The sequence below is a fragment of the Acomys russatus genome, chromosome 14 (assembly GCF_903995435.1).
Source record: "Acomys russatus chromosome 14, mAcoRus1.1, whole genome shotgun sequence".
NCBI classification, from domain to species: Eukaryota; Metazoa; Chordata; class Mammalia; order Rodentia; family Muridae; genus Acomys; species Acomys russatus.
The window spans coordinates 62,008,817-62,030,410 of NC_067150.1; the positions used below are offsets into that span (position 1 = coordinate 62,008,817).

General features: G+C 49.9%; 2 protein-coding genes across 3 annotated transcripts in view; both read right to left on the bottom strand.

Moving 5' to 3' along the window:
• Lipc (lipase C, hepatic type) overlaps positions 1 to 21,594 on the bottom strand; it is a 128,891-nt gene that overhangs the window by 15,754 nt on the left and 91,543 nt on the right. The window contains exons 2-7 of one of the 2 annotated variants that reach the window (XM_051156756.1): positions 9,189 to 9,379; positions 7,030 to 7,077; positions 6,570 to 6,752; positions 4,978 to 5,095; positions 3,025 to 3,258; positions 334 to 576 (exon numbers count right to left, since the gene is read on the bottom strand). In XM_051156756.1, coding sequence (XP_051012713.1) covers positions 334 to 576; positions 3,025 to 3,258; positions 4,978 to 5,095; positions 6,570 to 6,752; positions 7,030 to 7,077; positions 9,189 to 9,379 — 1,017 coding nt within the window. The remainder of the gene's footprint in view (positions 1 to 333; positions 577 to 3,024; positions 3,259 to 4,977; positions 5,096 to 6,569; positions 6,753 to 7,029; positions 7,078 to 9,188; positions 9,380 to 21,594) is intronic. The other variant, XM_051156757.1, reaches the window with a different exon arrangement.
• The window catches only part of Myzap (myocardial zonula adherens protein), a 725,358-nt gene that overhangs the window by 8,982 nt on the left and 694,782 nt on the right, over positions 1 to 21,594 (bottom strand). The gene's annotated exons all lie outside the window — the stretch shown is intronic.

Consider the following 21,594-nt stretch of genomic DNA (forward strand, 5'->3'; position numbering starts at 1 on the left):
CGGAAGTCCCGGTGAGTCCCCTCCACATCAGTGACAATGTGGATGCCCCTCATTTGGATGCCCCTCTAGCAAGATAATTTGTTGAAATAAAGAGAAATAACAGTTTCCAAGGGACTTGCTACCTGTTGGATTTCACCGAGCCTGATATGGTCTCTGTCAATGGGTCACCGGTCGGTGGGATGATGCCGAAAGCCCGCTTGTGAACTCTCAGAGCAGCGAGCATTGATTGGTCCATACAACTTTGCACCTGCCTACAGCTCTCCCTCCCTGGCTTCCTTCTCTTGCCACTGCAGCCCAGAAGGAGCTCCCGAACCTCTCGGGTGGGACACTCACCTCTGAAGGGGGACTGGGCTCGAGTGATGAGGAAGAGCTTCTTGCTCTTGCCTGACTGATCCTTGCGGATGTCGTAGCCCATAGTGTTGCAGCGTCCCTTCTTGCAGTTCAGACACAGGCCCTGGCTGAAGCTGTCCATGTCGCTGCACTGGAAGCCGATGCTTTGCAGGTCGCCGTGTCGCAAGGAGTCAATGAAGAGGTGCACTGAGCGCTCGTGGGCACATTTGATGGTCTGGGGTATGGCTGAGACACAGGACGAGAAGGCCGTTAGCGCCCTGAGCCCCAAGTCACCAACAAAAGACTCGGTGGTTTCAGCCCTAGGCAGATTAGTGTGTGTGTGTGTATGCTATGTGTGTGTGTAGATTAGTGTGTATGTATATGTGTATATGTGTGTATGTGTGTGTGTAGGTTAGTGTGTAGGTTAGTGTGTGTATGTGTGTGTGTGTGTAGGTTAGTGTGTATGTATATGTATGTATGTGTGTGTGTGTGTGTGTAGGTTAGTGTGTGTATGTGTGTATGTGTGTAGGTTAGTGTGTGTATGTGTGTATGGGTTAGTGTGTGTATGTATGTGTGTGTGTAGGTTAGTGTGTGTGTATATGTATGTATGTGTGTATGTGTGTGTGTGTAGGTTAGTGTGTGTATGTGTGTATGTGTGTAGGTTAGTATGTGTATGTGTGTATGTGTGTGTGTAGGTTAGTGTGTGTATGTGTGTGTGTGTGTGTGTAGGTTAGTGTGTGTATGTGTGTGTGTGTAGGTTAGTGTGTGTGTGTGTGTGTGTGTGTATAGGTTAGTGTGTGTATGTGTGTATGTGTGTGTGTAGGTTAGTGTGTGTATGTGTATATGTGTGTGTGTGGGTTAGTGTGTGTATGTGTGTGTGTGTGTGTGTGTGTGTGTGTGTAGCAGGCTTGCTGAGTTCTCTCAGTCTGTTGCAACAGAAAGCTAAAGAAAGTAGACCTCTGTAGGTCCCACACCGAGAACACCCTGCTATTGTAGAATGCATTAGGAGGTGGCTTTAGAAGCATCGCATGTTACTAGGGAAAAAGCCAGCTGTTTAATGAAGCAAGATAGCACCACTCACTTCTGAGGTCCCCACACGGCTAGCAAAGGCCCAGTGCTGAGGTCTGCATAGAAAGCTACTTGGAAAGGGCTGTGAGCTTCCTCTGTTCTTATCAGAGCCACGTCAGCCAGGTCTGGGGCCCAATCCTGAGGCAAAATGTTTATGGGTTAGTATTCTGGGGCAGTGGGGGGGGGCTTGGGGGACAGCAAGATGGCCTACTAAAGAAAGGGGTACGGCTTGCTGCCAAGCCTGAAGGCCTGAGTGTGATCTTTGTGACTATGACATGGTGGTGAATGGAGAGGAATAACTCCTGTAAGTTACAAACACACACACACACACACACAGAGAGAGAGAGAGAGAGAGAGAGAGAGAGAGAGAGACCACAAATAAAATGTAATAAAAATTAAAAGTATGAAAAAGCAAAACAACAACAACAAAAAATTAAAAGTATGCGTGTGTGTGTGTGTGTGTGTGTGTGTGTGTGTGTGTGTGTGTGTGTAAGTGCTGAAGTCAGAAGACAACTTGCAGAAGTTGATGCTCTCCTTCTTCCCTTACATGGTTCTGGGAATCCAACTCAGATCCTCAAGCACACATGGCCAATGTCCCAAAACACCGAACCATCTTCCAGGTTCACTAACCCCGCCCCCTGCCCCATTTTTAAAGATAGGGTCTCATGTTGTCCAGACTGGCCTTGAACTCCTGGTTTCCTCTGCTTCTCGAGTGCTGAAATTACCCCACGCGTGGTTTTATGCACAGCAGGGGTTTTCCAATGCAGGCACCCTGCCTATGAAGCTAATACCTAACCTCTTTAAAAAAGAAAACCTCCCAATATCTAATCTAATCTTGTAACCAATTATTCTCCAGGAATGTCAGGGAACTACCAGAAAACACAGGAAAGCCTAAAGCAAAGGTCAGGCACAGGTTATTCTGCTTGGACCGATTCCCTCAGTGTTTAAGACTGAACGCGACATTGGTCATGTCGGTCAGCAGCTCGCCTCTTAGGAGGGCTGAGCTGCTAGCCTTCCACTCAAGCGTTCTCCGTGCCTAGAGGCAGCAGCTTAACAAATGAGAAACAGTTTCAAAGACGCTCACAGGCTCCAGGAGCTCACTGGGAGGGAGGAGGTGACCAGCGGCCTTCCGCACAGGTGTGGCTGCAGGAGCGCCCCAGAAAGACAGCCCCTTAAACAAAGGGGTGAAGGACTCTGGAGTTCCTCCTCACCCACTGTTAGTTAAGCAGGGTGCATACAATTAGTTGTGTCGTTTTTAAGTTTAGTGTTGAAGAGAAAGTGGCAGTGACGGTCAGCACATGTTCTAGAAAGGAGGGAGCAACAGGTAGGGTTAGGACTCAGCTCTCACAAGGGTTAGTCAGTACCCCTGGAGCAGTTTCCTGTGTCTGCTCTGGGGAGGGGTGGGAAGTGATGGCTCCTGATGGGTGCTCCTCCCACCTGGCCTCTAAGACCCTCTGGACTGTCAGGAGAAGCAGCTGCCTGGGTGGGGGTGGGGGGGACCACCAGCCCTCCAAGAGGCCCTTGAGATCCTCCATCCGAGTCTGTAGCTTTGGTGGTTCGTCGTGGAGGCCTCAGGAGAGCGTGGGGAACAGGCTGAGGCTCTGAGCTGTGGCTCTGTGTCCTTACCATTTAAGCCGTGCTCTGCGATGTGTCTGTAGAGCTCCAGGAAGTGGCAGCCGGGCTGGAAGGTGCCCCCATTGGGGTAGAAGTCATAGTGGGCAACGGGCTGTTTGATGCCCACACTCAGGCCCATGTGCTCCCGGGTAAAGGTGTGAATGGTGTCCACAAAACTGGCGTCATCTGGAGAAAGACGGTGGTTGGGGGGGGCCCCCTCAAACATAGGGCCTGCGGGGTCCAGCCCTGGTAGGAAACGAAAGCCAGGGTAGGTCAGCAGGGGTGGGGGGGTGGGGGGGGCAGAGCAGCAGAGAGCTCTCCTCCGGACTCTGTGGTCATTTCACATTTCTGAGCTGGCAGGAAGAGGAAAACAAGGGCTTGGTGCTTCTCCAGAGCCTCTAACTGTAACCTTTATGCTGGGAAGCCATAGAAATTCATGGCGCCGAAAAGTTACCCAGGCACAGGCATCATTCTAAGGGGGAAAGAGGTCTGCAGAGAGGGCCAGGAGGTAACAATCAGGTTATGAGTGCATGCTTGATTTATTTAAGCAAATCAATTTTAAGTGCCTCCCCCTGGCAGTTTCTCCGGCATCTGTTTGCATAAAAAGGCAGCAGCCCACGGGGCGCTCATTAAACTCAGGTCTGATTTCTTGGACGAAGGAAGGATTTGTTTGCCTGTGTGCTGTCACCACTAGTCTTGAACATGCCGGCTTCCTATGCGCATGCCATCTTATCGAACGTCCAGAACAACCTTAGGAAGGGGTGAAAATGTGACCTGGTAGGGCCTTCTGTAAGCCCAGCTCCAACTGCTTGGGGAGGGCATGCATGCACCATGGGCTCTCTCCTTCTCTGAAGGGACCCTTTGGTGCCATCCCTGCTGCAGCCAAGAGAGGAGCTGAAAGTGAGCTGTGAGGTCACCTGCTCTCTAGCCCTCCTGGAGCCTTGGTGTGTTCCTTATTTCCTTCTTTAGATTGACAGCAAGGTGGCTACAGGGTGAGAAGCTCTCTTGCTGTCTCCTGTGTGGGTGGCATAGCTATAATGCTGGGGTGTGGCAATGCCAACTGATATGGCGGAGGGGGGGGGCTGCTGAGGGCTCAGGCCTGACAATGACTCACTTTGTGAAACTCTTTTATTTTTCCATTGTGTGTGTGGTGTGCAGCCTGTGGTGTGCATGTTTTCATGTGGGTGTGCATACGTGTGTGGGGTGTACATGTGTGTGTGTGGGTGTGCACAGGATGCCTGGAGACTTGTGTCTGGAGTCATCCCTGATTGTTCTTTCCCCATCTTCAATGAGGCAGGGTCTCTCAATCAAACCCAGAGCTCACAGAGCTAGGCATGGGGCTCCCTTGTTTTTGCCCTCAAGGCTGGAAGTACAGGAGAGATGGATGCCACACCCACTTGGCATTTCTGCGTATTTGTGGGATCCTAACAAATTCTGGTGCTCAAGCTTGCTCAGCAAGCAGTATGCCCCCCTACACACTCTGTGTGTTTTCTGAGCCCTCTAGCAAGGCTTCTTTAGTGAGGCATTCATGCACATTGGAGGCAGGACTATCAGGCTAGATAAAAGCTGTTTGTTTGTTTGTTTTTTGTTGTTGTTGTTGTTGTTGTTGTTACAAAACGTAATTGGAATCCTCTTTTGGACCTATTTGGAAGAGTCATTCACTAAAGAAAGGCCACAGGGCAAGGGCTGTCCTGTTGTTGTCTGCGTTCTCATGGGTAGCAGCAAATCCTGACAAAAGTCATGTTGGGGAGTGTTTGGTGTCACCCCTCAATTAACAATCAAGGCAACGAGCATAGGAAAGCAGGGGCTCCCTGTGCCCCGCGCCCCGCCCCGCGCCACTACCCGCGCCCCGCACCCTGCTCCCTGCTCCCTGCGCCCCGCACCCTGCGCCCCGCGCCCCGCGCCGCTCACCGCTCCCTGAACCCCGCGCCCTGGCGCTTGCGTGGGGTTACCCATCAGTAGTACCTGTGATTCTTCCGATCCTGCGCTTCCCACCCATGGCGCTGCCGGCAAAGCCCGACACGTGCGCTCCCAGGCTGTACCCGATTAGGTGAACTTTGCTTCGAGAAAACTTCACAGATTCCTGGAAGACAGGGCAAGAGGGTTGAAGGAGGGGGTGGTGTGAGGCCAAGAGCCTCCCGTAGGGCCTGCTTCCATGGGGCACCCATCCATGCTTGACGCTGCCCACAAATCAGATGTTTTATATTGGGAAACTGGCCTGTCACCTCACTGACCGTCATCTTGGGTGATGGGGTCAGGGTAGGGGTAGCCTCCTGCCTGCCTGGCTTCACCTGGACATTGGTGCCCTGTAGAAAGTGGGGATCCCTTGTCTTTGCCTTTTAAGGCTGTAATTACAGGTGGGGTGCCACCCTTATGTGGGATTGATGGCTTACAAGTGTGCTTAGATTCCTTAGGACAGGTGTATCTTTTTTTTTTTTTTTTCCTGAGCAATACCAGATGAAACACAGTTGTTGTAGGCCACACTGGGACATCCAAACTGGGATCTACATGTCACAAGAGCATGTGTACAGCTAATTTTGTATGACATTGTGACAGGACATTGTTATTTACAAAGTTCATAATGGATAACTGCGTTTAGGGTTTAAATATTGTGAGGAAAAAAATCTCAATTTTCTTTTCCCGATGTTTTTTTTTTTTTAATGACATTTTGTATGTGTGCGTACATCTGTGTGAGGTCAGAGAACAACTTGAGGGAGTCAGTTCTCTTCTTCTTTTTCTTTCTTTCTTTTTTTTGTCAGTTCTCTTTTTCTACCACAGGAGTCCTGGGGATGGAACTCAGGTCCTCAGGCATCACAGCAAGGGTCTTAAGCTGCTAGGCCAGCTCACTGGTCTCCCATTATGTTTGAGGATTTTGTACTGGATTGCATTCCTAGTTACCCATATGTCCCAGTCTGCTTTCTGTTGCTGTGATAAAACACTGACTGAAAGTAACTCAGGGAGGGAAGGGTTTATTTTAGCTTCTTGCTATGGTCCATCCATGATGGAAGTCAGGACAGGAATTAAATCAGAAGCCATGAAGGAACTCTGCTTTTTGGCTTGCTCTCCATGCCTTGCTCAGTCTCCTTTCTTGTATAACTAAGTACCACCTGCCCAGGGATGGCACTGTGGGCTATCCACAGTGGGCTAGGCCCTCCCACTCCAATCAGTAATAATAATAATGATGGTGATGATAATAACATGAGAATAATGATTATGATGGTAATAAATTGCCTCTACAGGCTATCTACTGGCCAATCGGACAGAAGCATTTTCCTAACACGTTTACTCTTCCCAGATGACCCTACCCTTGTGTCAAGGTGACGATGCACTATCCAGCATGCCATTGATTCATGGGACAGCCGAGGAAGTGATTGGACACTGCTGCTCCGGGATGAGGGAGCGGGTATGCAAACGGGGAGTGGCTGGTGGCTGGGGAGGAGGGAGAAGGTGGCCTCATATCCAGCCTCACACTTGCAAGCTGAGCACGGAGGTCTCCTGGGGTTGGAGGAGACCAGCTGACCTCCTCTCCTGTCAGAGGGGCGGGTGGGTGGTCTTACCTCCAGCCATAGGAGAAGAGCAGCTACCTTCTGGCCCACAACACGGGTGTTACGAACAGCAACAGCATAGTGTTGGTAAGCCAGGGAGATCCATTCCACTAACCCCACGTTTACGGGTTGGGACTGTCGGGACTTGAGCGCGCCCGCCATCTTCCAGATCCACGTTTCTAGCAAGCCATCCACCTGAGGGTGGGCCACAGACTATCAGCCTCACTTAGAGGGGAGAAAAACCCTGTGCTAGTCTCTGGGGTCCCTGAGTACACAGCACTCTTTTTCTCAGTCTCAAGGACAATGTTAGATCTCTTCCCCCAACAGAGAGACCACGGCCTGGGATTTCTCAGCCCAGCTGTCCTGTGCGTTGGTCAGCCCATCTCTAGCCCCACCCATGTGGTGTCAACCCCATCTCCAGCCCCAGATTTTGAAAACACAGAGCACCCAGGCCTTGCCACATTCTCCCCACCTGATAATCACTGTCTGAATTTTTCCCCACGGTAGCACTTTCTGAGCCCTAAAACAATGGAAAAGTGTGTGAAAGTTAGGTCCAAGAGTTGACTTGAGAAGGTCAGCTCCGCCATGCCTGGGGTCCCACAGCACCTGTCCTGCCCTCCTCTCCCTTCGGTGGGAGGAATCTAAGACCTGGAGGCCTGCTCTGTGTGTTGCCTGCTTGAGATAACTCATGGGTCATCCCCCACGGTGTTCCCAGAACTGTTTGTGCAGTGCCATGTAGGATAAGCAGAGGTGAGGAAGGAGAGAGGTGGGAAGGTAGCCATATCCAACTCTAGGGCATTCCAGAAAGCAGTATAGAGGCATAAAGGGGGCAGACGAAGGGACTGGGGAAGTTTGGGAGGTTTTAAGGCGGAGCTGCAGGAAGGGAAATGGTAATGCTCCAGCTCCATCCCTCGGTTCCATCCCCATTAGCCACCTTCCCTCCCTTCCTTCCAGGGAGCTGAGCTGTGTTTATTTGAAGAGGTACTTACTAAGAGCCAAGTACCCCAGCTGAGCCGCATGTATGTATGTATGTATGCATGTATGTATTCTACTTAACCCATGTGCCTCCATTGCTTCAACAGCGGTGTGAGAATGTTGCCTTCCTTACAGGAGGATTGTAAAGACCAAAGGAGTGAGTGGTGGGTGCAGACTTCCTAAAACAGTGCTGGGAGCCCAGGCAGGGTGCCAGAGCCTGCAGCCCTCACAGCAGCCCTTGCTGCTGTCAGCATCAGTCTTTCTAGTGTAAATGTAAAGTGATGATGATGATGGCTGAGGCGTAGAGGTTGCATACTCTGGCCTAATGAGAATTTGAGGCCCAAGAGCACATTTTGCTAAAGGAGCTCGTAGCTTTGGGTTGCATTTCAAAACTAAACTCATCTGTTTGACAACTAATCCAGTTGATAAACACTTTGGAGCACCTACTGTGTGCTGGGTACCCGTCTGCAATGTCAGACAAGAACACGGCAGAACCCTTCCAGGGAGGAGCTTTCAGCCTAGTGGGTCAGAGAAACTGAACCAGAAAGCCCAGCGGAAAGAGGAGCCACGGGTGCTGGCGCCTGGGAACTCAGGGACCACGCGTCCTGCCCTGGAGGAGGGCTGGGTGTGGAAGGGATGGTCTGCAGGAGGCTCTGATTGAGACAATACCTACAGGAAAAGGAAAGCTAATCCAGAGACAAGAATGAGGGTGCTAGTAAGTGATCAGAGGATAGGAGGTGACAGGGTGGGTGGCTGAGCCAGTCTATTCCCTAGAGCAGGCAAGGTAGGGGGCGAGTATCAAGAATTTTGTTTTGTTTTGAGACAAGGTCTCTCTGTGTGGCCTTGGCTGTCCTGGACTCACTTTGTAGACCAGGCTGGCCTCGAACTCACAGCGATCCGCCTGCCTCTGCCTCCCGAGTGCTGGGATTAAAGGCGTGTGCCACCATGCCCAACTTATCAAGAATATTTTTATGTCTGGGGATATAGCTTAGTCAGCAGAGTGTTTGCCCAACATCCATGAAGCTCTGGGTTGCATCCCTAACACTGCATAAACTAGCCAGAGACACACACCTGTTATCCCAGCCCTTGGAGGTAGAGCCAGGAGGGGCAGGAGTTCAAGGTCATGCTTGGCTACATGATGGCTTTGAGGCCAGCTCGTCAGAAAAATAATTTTCAAGTTGATGATAGGAAATAAATTCCAACATGCCAGTTGTAGGAGAGTGGCTCCATTGGTAAAGCACCTGCCGTGAAAACCCAGTGCCAGAGTTTGATCCTTAGAAACCACATAAAATTCTTTGATGTCATGCTCGAGAGATGGGTCAAGGTTAAGGGTATGTACTCTTTTTGCAGAGGACTGGAGTTTTGCTCCCAGAACCCATGCCTGGCAGTACACAATTACCTGTAACTCCAGCTCCAGGAGATCTAGCACCCTCTTCTGGCCTTGGAGGGCACCTGCACTCTCATGCACATACACAGAGACACGCACATACGCATAACATTCCCACTCTCCTGCTCACTCCTGGAACTGAGAAAACTGGGAGGCGGTTTACCACTCGATTTATCATCGGCGTCATTGAAATCCAACCCACTATCAAAGAGAATACAGAGAGGCACACACAGGAACACACAGAGAATACAGATGTCAGTGCTTCCTACCGACCACCCATGGATGATCATGACCAGAGGCTGGGAGGCGTTGAAGCCACACTCCTGCAGTGTTTCCGGGCGCTGGAGTCGGAGCTGGCAGCCCAGGTGATCGCTTTCATTTCTGAAGAGCAGGAATCTGGTCTCTGTCTCCCGGGATGGTTTCTTTGCATCAGTAGCTCCCTGGCTTCTCCCAAGTGGCTCTGCAGTACAAAGCCAGGATTCTGGGTTAAGCCTGGCATGTGTTCCATCAAAACACTGTTCCAGTTCTGAGCTCCAGCTGCTGGCTACTGGAAGGTGCTGGGAACCAGCATGAACTCCGTCTTTGAGGAATCCCGAATGATACTCATTGTGGGATGGCCGGATGGCAGCAGGGAACTTGGGAAGACCCTACACAAGCTGAGGGACCTGACCCTCCACCTGGTAAACATCCAGCAATGCACTAGAGGCCTGACCCCAAGGCTTGAGGAAGGTAGCTAAGGCCATTGGGACTGAGGCTTGCAGAGGGCGAGCCTCACCTCAGATCACAATTCCAGGGAGAGGCAGAGTCAGGATTTGAACCCAGGTCTGTCTCCAAGGATGGAGAGACAGCAGAGAAAGCATGTTACTGCACGTCACTTTTCCAAGCTCATCCTCTTCATTTTCGCTGTAGGCATATTCTGTAGCATGAACTCTGAAGGGATTCAGTGTGTGTGTGTGGGGGGGGGGGTGTAGGATGGGGGGATCTCAAAAAAGGTGATGGATTGCCCTTGAATGCTAAGCATGACCTGGAAGGATTACGGGGGTTTTGTGTGTTTGGGATGGAGAGTGGAACCTTCTAGCTAAAGCAACGGCACGAAGAACAAATCAGAGGCATGAGAGCTCATGACCAAAGGACACAGAGAAGCTGGCAGGACAGAGCACGGATGCCAAAGACCTTGCACTTTATCTAGTGGGGGCTGGGAGGAGCTGGTGGCATGCTTTCCTTGCAAACACAAGGGTCAGAGTTCAATCCTCAGCACCTGCATGTCAAGCCAGGCACTGCAATGTGTGCTTGGGATCCCAGACTGTCGTAACTTCGCTCCTGCCCCTGGGATAAAGCGTCCCGACATATTTGTGAGGCAGATGATAATGACAATATGTGATGGAGACTGATTTACATTCAGAAATTTAGATGCACCAAGATAGGAAAGATATTTTCTTCAAAGCTGTCAAACACAAATAGCCAAAACACTAAAAAGGTAACATTTATATAATTCCTGATTGTGTCACGGTTCTTCTTGCCATATGTAATGTATTGTATATATGTGTAATATTATAAAAGTATATATACAAAAATAAAATAATTAAAAAAAAATTCCTCACAAAAGCAACCCAGAAAACAAAGGCTTATTTGGTTTATAGTTCCAGGTTATAGTTATTGATTTGGGGAAGTCAAGACAGGAACTTGAAGCAGCTTAGTCACGTGACGATCAGAAGCAGAGAGCAAGTAAACGCATAGCAGGTCAGCACTCAGCTAGCTCCCTCCAATGTAGTCCGGGGCCCCAAACTGTCCACTTTCAGGCTAGTTCTTCTCAAACTAGTGAATGCCGTCACAACTCTCCCTCCCAGGGACTCCACCCTGAAGGACCTCTTCTGAGAGTCGCTCTCCTCCCAGGCGAGCGAGTCTAGGTGTCAAGCTGACTCCCACACACATGCTGTGGTATGCTGTGGGGTAGGACCATGCTATGTAACAGAAATGCCCCTCCCCTGCGTGCGCGCACACACACACACCACGCATATACGTAAAAAAGGAAAAGAATATGGGTTTAAAAATAGTAGGCATCTCCTCCTGGGGCCGTTACAAGATTAAATAAGTCTTTCAAGTGCTTAGAACAATGCTCAACACAGACTTAGCTCCTAGGTAAGGGTATATTGTGAAACTGAGCTCAGGTCCAGCCCTGGCATCTGGCACTTCTTATCGATGTACGTATCTTGTCTTTTGATGAGAATTTACCCCTGCTGGCCTCCCGGGCCTCGCCCTTTTTGTGCTCTGAGAGCAAGTGCCAGCCCAGGTGCCTGGGGCCAGCCAGCAGCGCAGGAGATGATGGAGAACATGGGGAGAAAAGAACGGCTGTCCCCTTCTGCCTTCAGATTCCTTCCCCATGGGGCGCGCGCGTGGTGTGCCAACAGTTTTTCGGACATGCACCTATTCCTTCCTTCCTCAATTAATGCATGCTGGCCACTTCTGATGCTGCAGGCCTGGCTGGGTCTGAGCTGGAGGGAGGTGGGAAAGCAGGTTTGCATGTGGCTGCCCTTGGGCTGCAGTGAGGAGGAGGAGGTGAAGAGGGCTGGGGAAGTGCCCAGAGAAGAGGTTGCCGTAGAGAGCCCGGGTTAAAGATGTTCACGCTCCTGTCCATGAGATGTGGTGGAAGGAAAAGGGACTCTGATGCCTAAAGTAGTGAGAGTCAGTGGAGGAGCACACGTTGGGGGGATGCTGTAAGGAGGGGTCTAGCTACTTCATGAAACTCCAGGCGTCAGACATGAGATCCATGATATGGAGAAAAAAACCCTTGACTTTAGTTCATAAAAATCCATAGCTGAAGAGACTGGCACAGAGACACAAGAATGGCAGTAAACCAACCAAGATAGGTTAAGAAAAATTTAAATTGTATCTTATTTGTGTGTGTAGGTATATGTATGTGCGTATGCCGGCACCTTGGTACGTGTGTGGAGGTCAGAGGACAACTTTTGGGAATTGGTTCTCTTCTTCTACCACGTGAGTCCCAAGAACTGACCTCAGGTCGTCAGGGGTGCCGCAAGTGCCTTCACCCACTGAGCTACCTCACAGGCTGCCAGGCAGATTCTTAACAATAACATCCTAAAATATATTTCGTGAGAGGACTCAGATTGTGTTCCAAGTCACACTGGAGCATTTCCTGTCAGTCTTGTTTCCCTTCCAGAGACACTTGTCACACAGATTTTAAAAAGGGGGGTGGGGTGGGATTTGTTTGTATTCATGGGTAAGTGTGTTTAACTGTATGTGCATGTGAGTTCAGGTGTCCACAGAACCATCTGGACGCTCAGAACCCCTCGAGCTAGTCACAGGCAGTTGTAAGGCACCAACTTGGGTTTTTGGGGAATGGAATTTAAGCCCTTTGCAAGAGCAGTGTGTGCTCTTAACGACTGAGACATATCTCTCCAGCATTTTTTTTTTTTTCTTTTCGAGACAGAGTTTCTCTGTGTAACAGCTCTAGCTGTCCTGGAACTCACTCTGTAGACCAGGCTGGCCTTGAACTCACAGAGCTCTGCCTGCCACTGCCTCCCAAGTGCTGGGATTAAAGCCTTGTGCTACCACCTCCCAGCCCCAATCTCGCCAGCATTTATTTGGCCTTTCTCTGGGATCAGATATGAATGGTTTTATATGCCTTTTCACCTGCCATGATAGTTTTTCATAGCAGTAAAAATTCTTCACAAGGGCCGGGTGTGGTGGCGCATGCCTTTAATCCCAGCACTCGGGTGGGAGGCAGAGGCAGGCAGATCACTGTGAGTTCAAGGCCAGCCTGGTCTACAAAGCGAGTCCAGGACAGCCAAGGCTAATGCAGAGAGACCCTGTCTCGAAAAACAAACAAAACAAAATTCTTCACAAACATGATTTTGAAAGGTGATAAGATTTATATGTTTTATTTATTTATTTAGTTCGTTGTTTTTAGCATCTTTGTTTTCCCAGGACTGGGAATCAAACCTGAGACCTCACATGTTGGTAAGCACTCTGCAGATAAGCTACATCCACAGTCCATGTTTTTAGCATTTTTCGTGTGTGTTGGTGTGGGTGTACGTGTACACGTGTGCGTACATGTCTATACACATGAAGTCAGAGGAAGGCATTAGATTCCACAGAGCTTGAGCTGCAGGTGGTTGTGAGTAGCCTGTTATAGGCGCTGGGAACCAAATTAGTCCCCTGCAAGAGTGACGAATGTTCTTAATTAATCACTGAGCCATCTCTTTAGCCTCTCATGCCTTCTCCCCCTCCTCCTCTTCTTCCTCCTCCTCCTCTTTTGGTTTTTTGAGACATTGTTTTTCTGTGTAGCCCTGGCTGTCCTGGACTCACTTTGTAGACCAGACTGGCCTTGAGCTCACAGCGATCCGCCTGCCTTTGCCTCCCGAGTGCTGGGACTAAAGGCGTGCGCCACCACGACCAGCTCTTCTCACATCTTCTTAAGAGACAAAGATTCCAGTGATATGAAGCCAGTTGGTACCGAGATTTTTGAGAGGAGCAATGTTTCCTAAAGCAATCAGCCAGTTACTTCAGGAGAGTCAACTATCCACCGGTGAGCCTAGGGTTGTCCTCTGCATGGCAGCAAATTCCCGAGAATACCAAACACTTTCTCCTTTAGTCAGAAGGATTTCAGATAATATTCCTTGCAGTGGTTTCTGCATCCCCGAGCCACCTCGTGGTTGGAAGATCCTTCGAAACTCATACCAGAACAAATTACATCCTCTCCTCTCGGGCAAAGACACCGTCAGGTGGGTGGCTTCGGGCAACTGAGCTGGGCCATCTGGCCTAGGAGAAAGCCAGCTGAAGGCTCTGCTTGGCCTTCCTTCTGCTCACAGTGCCTGTGCTGGGTGCTTCTGTTCAGCTGAGTGCGTGTCAGGTGCTTGCCAGGTACTGGATGGAGTTAATGAAGCAGGGAGCATGACAGAGCGGCCTCTGGTGCTAATGTGCCCCTGCAGAGCTGTTTGCAAAACATCGCCATGAATTCATTATTTCATTGCACTCCAGCGTGTGTGTGTGTGTGTGTGTGTGTGTGTGTGTGTGTGTGTGTGTGTATACACTCACCACACTCTTGCTCTGTAAACATGTATTGCTGAAAATACTCCCAGACCTGGCAGGAGTCCCCTGGAAGACCATAATTTCTCAGTGTCCCTGAAGATTCTCCAGCCACATCCACAGCCTCTGCCCAGGATGGCACATCCCTACGAGATGTGGCACATCCCTACGCTGTGGCTGCTGCCATCGAGCCAGTGATTTAAAGTTGGGCCATGTTGATGTTGGGATTTTTTTTTCTGTAAGAGGTTGGCATTGTAGCTCAGTTGGGCGGTGCTTGCCTAGTAGGCCTGGAGCCCTTCGTTCCTTACCACGTTAGTAGCACAAACCTGTAATCCCAAAAATTGGAAGCTGGAGGCAGGAGGATTACAAATTCAAGGTCATCCTCAGCTAGACAGGGAGTTTGAGGCCAGCCTGGGCTATATCAAAAGAGGGGAGATGGCTGAAGAGATGCTTCAGAGGTTAAGGTTCCAAACTACAGCCGGGCGTGCTGGTGCATGCCTTTAGCCTCAGAAGTCAGGAGGCAGAGGCAGGTGGATCTCCATAAGTTCCAGGACAGCAAGGGTTACACAGAGAAAGTCTGTCTCACAAACAAACAAACAAACAATTGCAAACTGCTCTTGCAGAAGACCTGAATTGTGCTCCTAGCATCTCCTCCAGGCGACTCGTAACCCCTACAATTCCACCTTCAGGAGATCTGATGCCTCTGGCCTCCGTGGGCGACTATACTCTGGTGCAACAATATCCACACAGACACACACCTGCACACACAGTTAAGAACTGGGAACCCTACTCTCGGACTTGTGGCTCCTCTTTCCTACCTGTGGATAAAGAAATTCATTGGGGCTCTGTTCTGCCCACAGCTTGTTGGTGCGCGGTGGTGCACAGGCTTGGAGAATTACCTGGCCTCAGTCCCAGCTGCTGCTAACGCTCTGTGGCTGTAACCTTCTGGTCCGCTCTGTATCAGCAGATTAACAGAAGCACCCGAGTAGGATTATTCTAAGTCAGACGTAAAAACACATTTTCCCCGAGATGTCCAACATTTTGGCTTCTCTGGGCCACACTGTACAAAAAAAGACTTCTCTTGGGCCACACAGGGGTGTCCAGCTTGTGGCCAGTGGGTTTTTGAGAGAGTATATCTGTCTATCTTTTCAGATGCAAAGTTTATGTAAAAGACCTTACAGTTCAGTTACAAAAGCACAAAAACCTGGACACTGCACCACACACCCCCTGCCCTGCACACACACACACACACACACACACACACACACACACACACACAGAACTCTCATAATGTTTTACACAAGGTCACTATTTTGTCCTGGGTGGTATCCATAGACATGCTGAGCTTCAGGTTGGATGCACCTGCTTGAAACTAAACAGAAGGAAAGATTTACATGTCCTCTCCCCAGATCATGTGAAGTCCTGATCTTCCAGCTCTTACTTCTACAGTGTCTAGGATCACAGATGCATGTGCCTGTACATGCGCACGTGTCTGTGTGTCATTTTGCATGCATGTGTATGCGTATGCATATGTGTGTGTGTGTGTGTGTGTGTGTGTGTGTGTGTGTGTGTGTGTGTCTACCACCCTATTTTAGGCAGTGGAGAATGAATCACAAACCACTTAATAAGAGAGACTGAATTTAATCTGGGTCATCTATGTTGACTGCTGAGGGGCCTGGCTTTCTTTTGGGGAGGGCACAGGTGCATCTATCTCACCTTTCCACTTGGCCGGCAGCCAACAGGACACATGGAGAATGGCTTTGACTATTAAGAGGTAGCCACAAGCCAGATCTCTGGGAACGTTCCAGACAGAGATCTGGTGGGAATCGATGTGACAGGTGGAGGCTAGTTCGCCCTATTTGGCTATCCTCCCCACTCCCATTTTCCACGTTGTAACCTTAGTATTTTTTTTTCAGATTTTTAAGTTTAATTTTTGTGTGTGTGTATTAGCTACATGTATGACATGTGCACCATATGAGTGCGATGCCCAGGAATATTAGACAAGGATATTGGATCCCCTGAAACTGGAGTTATAGATGGTTGTAAACCACCATGTGGGTGCTGGGAATTGAACTCAGGTCCTCTGCAGGAGTAGCAAGCTCTCTTAACCTCTGAGCCATCTCTCCAGCCCTGTACGGTACTTTGAAACTGGCTGTGGGGGAGTACTTCTGAAATTGGTAAAGCCTAAAACTCAGATTTGAGTTTGATTTCTTTTTACAGTTTATTTAGTGTGTGGGCATAAATGCACATCCCTGGTGTGTGTGGCGGTCAGGGAACAACCTATGGGAATTGGTTCTCTCCCACTTCTGTGGTTTTGAGGCCTGGAGCCTGGGTCATCAGGTTGGCCTCTTTACCACTAAGCCATCTCAAAGGCCCAAGACAATTGTTTTTTATGAGTTTAGGCTTGTGCAAAAGATGGAGATTCGTATGGCTTTGTTTCCAACCCCGAGAGCTCCTCAGCACCAGGAACAGTGGGAATGAGAAGGTAAATTCTAAGTAACGTCTCAACAAATGGTGGTTCTATGTGAGGGCGCAGGATCTGACCCACCTGCAGAAGCTCACATAGCTGCTTACCCATGCAGAGGAAATCGTCATAGGGGCTTCTGCCCCCAAGGGCAGCCTTCTTCCCTGTGGTTATGGGGGTAGTTGCCCTTTGGCCAAGGGTTTGGCACCCGTGGACAATCTACTGGACAGCGCACCAGTTGGATTGCAATCTGTGCCTGCTGGGCCCTGTGTGGTGAGCGTTTCCTGTTTGCTTGTTTATTTGGCCACTTCCTCATCAACCAATGTGCACTTGTGTGCTCCCCACTTTCCACAGCAGAGATCTGTCTTTCAGCTAGACGAATTCTGGAGCAAGTTTAGGGCTTTTGTTTTTGTTTTATTATTTTTCCTCATTTAAATTTGTATCAGTTGCATAAATATGGACTTCACAGTCAAAAATGGAACTTTAAAAAATACCTTACAAGCTTATCCTCCTAATGACTTGTCTTCTTGCTTTTCTGTGCTGCTTATTCTGAATGCAGAACTAAATATAATTTTTGTTTGTTTGTTTTTTGAGACAGGGTTTCTCTGTGTAGTCTTGGCTGTCCTAGACTCACTTTGTAGACCAGGCTGGCCTCCAACTCACAGCTCCATCTGCCTCCGCCTCCCAGATGCTGGGATTAAAAGTGTGCGTCACCATGCCCAGCTTAAACTTAATTGTGCAGATGACACCTTTTTTTTTTTCATTTCATATAACACAATCAACATTCATCCATGTTTCTATGGCATTAATGTTCACTTTTAAAGGGTGAGTAATATTCCACCTAGGGAGCGTTTGGTAATGTGGGTGTCCTCCTCCCTGTCACGGGATGAGGACTTTACTCCTGACTATAAACTCAACCTCATAGAGAATGTTTCTTCTGAGGCAATTACTCCCACTAGGAATGGACGGCTGGTGTGAGACTACTTGATTAACTGGCATTGCTCTTTTGATATGATGGCACAACATCTTACAGCTAAGCTCTCCCCAGGCACCAGCTGTATTTACCTCTAGCCCAAGGAACCCACGCAGAAGCCAAGAGGTCTCATTAAAGATGCTGAAGGGGGCTGGAGACACAGCTCAGTCATTCATGCACTTGCCATGCAAGCACGAGGACGTGACACTGGGTCTCCAGCCCACGTAAAAAGCTAGGCACAGTAGCCCAGGCCTGCAAACCCATTTTCAGAGAGGCAGACATGGGAGGATACCCAAGGCTTGCTGGCCGGCTGGTCTGCCTGACTCTCTAGGTCCCAGGCTTAGTGAGAGACCCTGTGTTCTAGTTTGTTTTCTATTGTGCTAAACACCATGATGGGAAAAATAAAATAAAAAAAAGCAACCTGGGGAGGAAAGGGTTTCTGGCATCTTACACTTCCAGGTCATAGGCCATCACTAAGGGAAGCCAGGACAGGAACTCAAGCAGAAACCATGGAGGAATGCTGCTTTAGTGGTTCTCTTACTGGCTCTCTGGCTTGCTCAGTTAGCTTTCTTATACAGCCCAGTCCCGCCTGCCTAGGGATGCCCCAGCACCGTTGTGGGCTCTGTCATCAGTCATCAATCAAGACAACCTTTCACACACATGCCAGTCTGATGGAAGCTGTTCTTCAGTTGAGGGTCTTTCCTCCCAGGTGGGTTTAGGTTGTGTCAAATTGATGACAAAACTAGCCAGTACACCCTGTCTCAGAAAATAAGATGCAGAATTACACACACACACACACACACACACACACACACACACACACACACGCACCTACACATACACGTATGCACACTAAATACAGTTGATGATGGACTGGGTAAGATGGAGAGTAAGTACGGGGCTGCTCGATATAAAATATTTGAATAATAGATATAAATAAAGGTGTGTTTGGGAGACTGTCACATCCTCTTCACTTGATGTCCCTTCGCTTATCCAAGCCTTATAACATCAGATAGCTATAAGGAAGGAGCTATCCGAACTCAAGAGTGGTTAAGTGTCCTGACCAGGGTCACACAGGAAGTAGATATGGTGGGCCTCAAGCTTGGCCAGTCTGACTTAGATCTAGTTCTTTATATAACATTTTGGGTTTTTAAAAAATTATTTATTACTATTGTGTATATGCAAGGTGTCTGTGTGTGCATGTGCGTATGCCATGGTGTGTGTGTGGAGGTTAGAGGGCAACGTTTGAGGCGGGGCAGTCTGGTCTCTCGTTGTGAGTTTCTGGCATTGAGGAGTTCTCAGGCTTTACCCACTGAGCAACACTGTCAGCCCAGATCTACACAGATGGCCATTTCATCCTCACAGCGCTGGGAGGGAAGTGCTGTGATGGTCTGCGTCTTACACTGATTCCTAGAGGGGCCAAATAACTGGAAGGGAGGCTCAGAATCAAGTTCAAAACCAGGAACCCCAGTTCCCGCGTGGGCTTCAACGGGAGCTGGCAGTAGCTCTTTCAGAGTTCTGGAAGTGGAATCGCCCCCCCCCCCCCACCCCCTCCGCTTCCCACACCTCCACCCCCTGCCCCTCCCCCACCCCTACTCTCTCTCTCACCCTTACCCCCACCCCCTCCCAGGACATCCCATATACCCGACTGGCCAGCCCTACAGGAAGCACTCTAAACAGGAAGTCCACTACAGTTTTGTGCTCCTGAGATAGGAAATGTATGGCATGATGCATGCATGGCAGATGTAGTGACCTAGCTGAGCCTCGTGTGCGTGCGTGCGTGCGTGCGTGCGTGCGTGCGTGCGATGAACGACTCCTGGGATAGAACTCAGGCCATCTGGCCTGTGTGGCAACCACTTTCCCCACTGAGCCATCTCATGCCCCACCCTGCAGGGTCTCACATATTCCAGGCTGGGCTCAAACTCACTGTCTACCTAAGAAAGGTCTTGAGTTTTTCATCCTTCTGCCTCCAGTGCGGGGATTCCAGATGTGTCACCACAGCCAGTTTAGGCAGTGCTGGGATAGAACCCAAGGCCTCATGCAGACTCTGCAAGTACTCTACCAACTGAGCCACACACCCAGCTGGAGCATTTTGTGTCCTGTATGTCTCCTCTCATAGATGATCAGGCTTTGGGTCTCTAAGGCCTTCTCCTCCTGTGGGCCTACAGAAGGCTGATGCTGCTTGCCTCCCTTGTACAGGATGATCCCTCCTACACATGTCTCCAAGAGACCCCTGACTTGAGCAAGCTCTTCCACTTCTCATTTGGACAATAAGGACTTTGAACCAGCCACTCTATGAACCACTGTCACGGTGAGGTCCCCTCAGGGATGCAGTGCAGCACGCTATGCCCTTTGGTGCACCCAGAGCAGGGTTCTAGCCCTGAAAACCAGCTGAGTCCTGATGCCACCTCTGGAAAAACTTGGAGAAAAAAAAAAAACTTGAAGAAACTCTCAGAGTCATATTGGCTCTGAGATGTGTGAGAGCTAAGGCCCTGCAGGGTTTTAGTGTGTGAAAGATCCAGGGGGGAAGGGCAGAGTTAGCTAGGCAAAAAGGGAAGTAGGAGTCAGGGCAGTGGTGTCTAGGGACTGCTGGCTGTGGCTGGTAGGTGCATCCCCTTTCGGAGCTGCAGCTGGCTCTGGTGTGCAGGTATGCACCCTCTTAGAGCTGAGCTGGCTTTGGTGTGCTGGTGCACCCCATCTCAGAGCTGCAGCTGGCTGTGGTGTGCAGGTATACCCCATCTCAGAGCTGCAACTGGTTCTGGTGTGCAGGTGTGCACCCTCTTAGACATGAAGCTGGCTCTGGTGTGCAGGTGCACTCCATCTCAGAGCTGCAGCTGGCTCTGGTGTGCAGGTGTGCACCCTCTTAGAGATACAGCTGGCTCTGGTGTGCAGGTGTGCACCCTCTTAGAGATACAGCTGGCTCTGGTGTGCAGGTGTGCACCCTCTTAGAGATACAGCTGGCTCTGGTGTGCAGGTGTGCACCCTCTTAGACATGCAGCTGGCTCTGGGGTACAGGTGTGCACCCTCTTAGACATGCAGCTGGCTCTGGGGTACAGGTGTGCACCCTCTTAGACATGCAGCTGGCTCTGGGGTACAGGTATGCACCCTCTTAGACATGCAGCTGGCTCTGGTGTGCAGGTGCACTCCATCTCAGAGCTGCAGCTGGCTCTGGTGTGCAGGTGTGCACCCTCTTAGAGATACAGCTGGCTCTGGTGTGCAGGTGTGCACCCTCTTAGAGATACAGCTGGCTCTGGTGTGCAGGTGTGCACCCTCTTAGAGATACAGCTGGCTCTGGTGTGCAGGTGTGCACCCTCTTAGAGATACAGCTGGCTCTGGTGTGCAGGTGTGCACCCTCTTAGACATGCAGCTGGCTCTGGGGTACAGGTGCACCCCTTGAAGAGCTGTAGCTGCTTTGCATTCCAAACATGAATGCTTGTACCATAAGGGCAGCACTAGGCATTAGCTTGGCTAAATACCCCGAAGGTTTTGCTTCATAGAAGAAGGTCACAAGGTGATTTCACAGCAGAAGTCATCCAAGGATAGGACATGTGTGCTGAAGCATGGGGGATGCCCTTTGGAGTCAGAGCCTGGTGAGGAACTGGGTCTGACCTGTCCCTGAACCCTGTTAGGGCTTTCCTGTAGACAGGCCTGGGCTGAGAGCACCGACTGTGGTATGATTTTAGACAGAGGGTCCAGCTTCACCCCGTTCTTTTTATTTTTTTTTAAACAGGGTCCTGTGTAGCCCAGGCTGGCTTTAAACTCCCTCTGTAGTTGAGGATGATCTGAAACTCAGATCTTCCTGTCTCCGTCTTCCTAATGCCAGGATTACAGGTGTGAACCACTACACTAAGTTTATGCAGGACCGGGGATTGAACCCAGGACTTTGTGTGTGCCAGGCAAGCAGTCTACCACCTGACCTACACCAATAGCCCTCCATTCGGTGCTGGGATTACAGGAATGAACCACTTGCACCCAGCTGGAGCTTGACATCCAATGCAATGCCCCCATTTCTTTCAGAGCTTAAGGCAGATCTCTTCTCTGTTGTAGCCTATGGCTCCTCACAGATACTATTTGTTCTGGTCTGCCATGTCTCCCCCATTCTACCTAGCACCTTTCTGTGCATTTGGTGGATTCTGGGTTCCTCGGGTAGCTTTGTTCTGTAGATGACTTGGCACGGCTGGGTTCTTCTGTG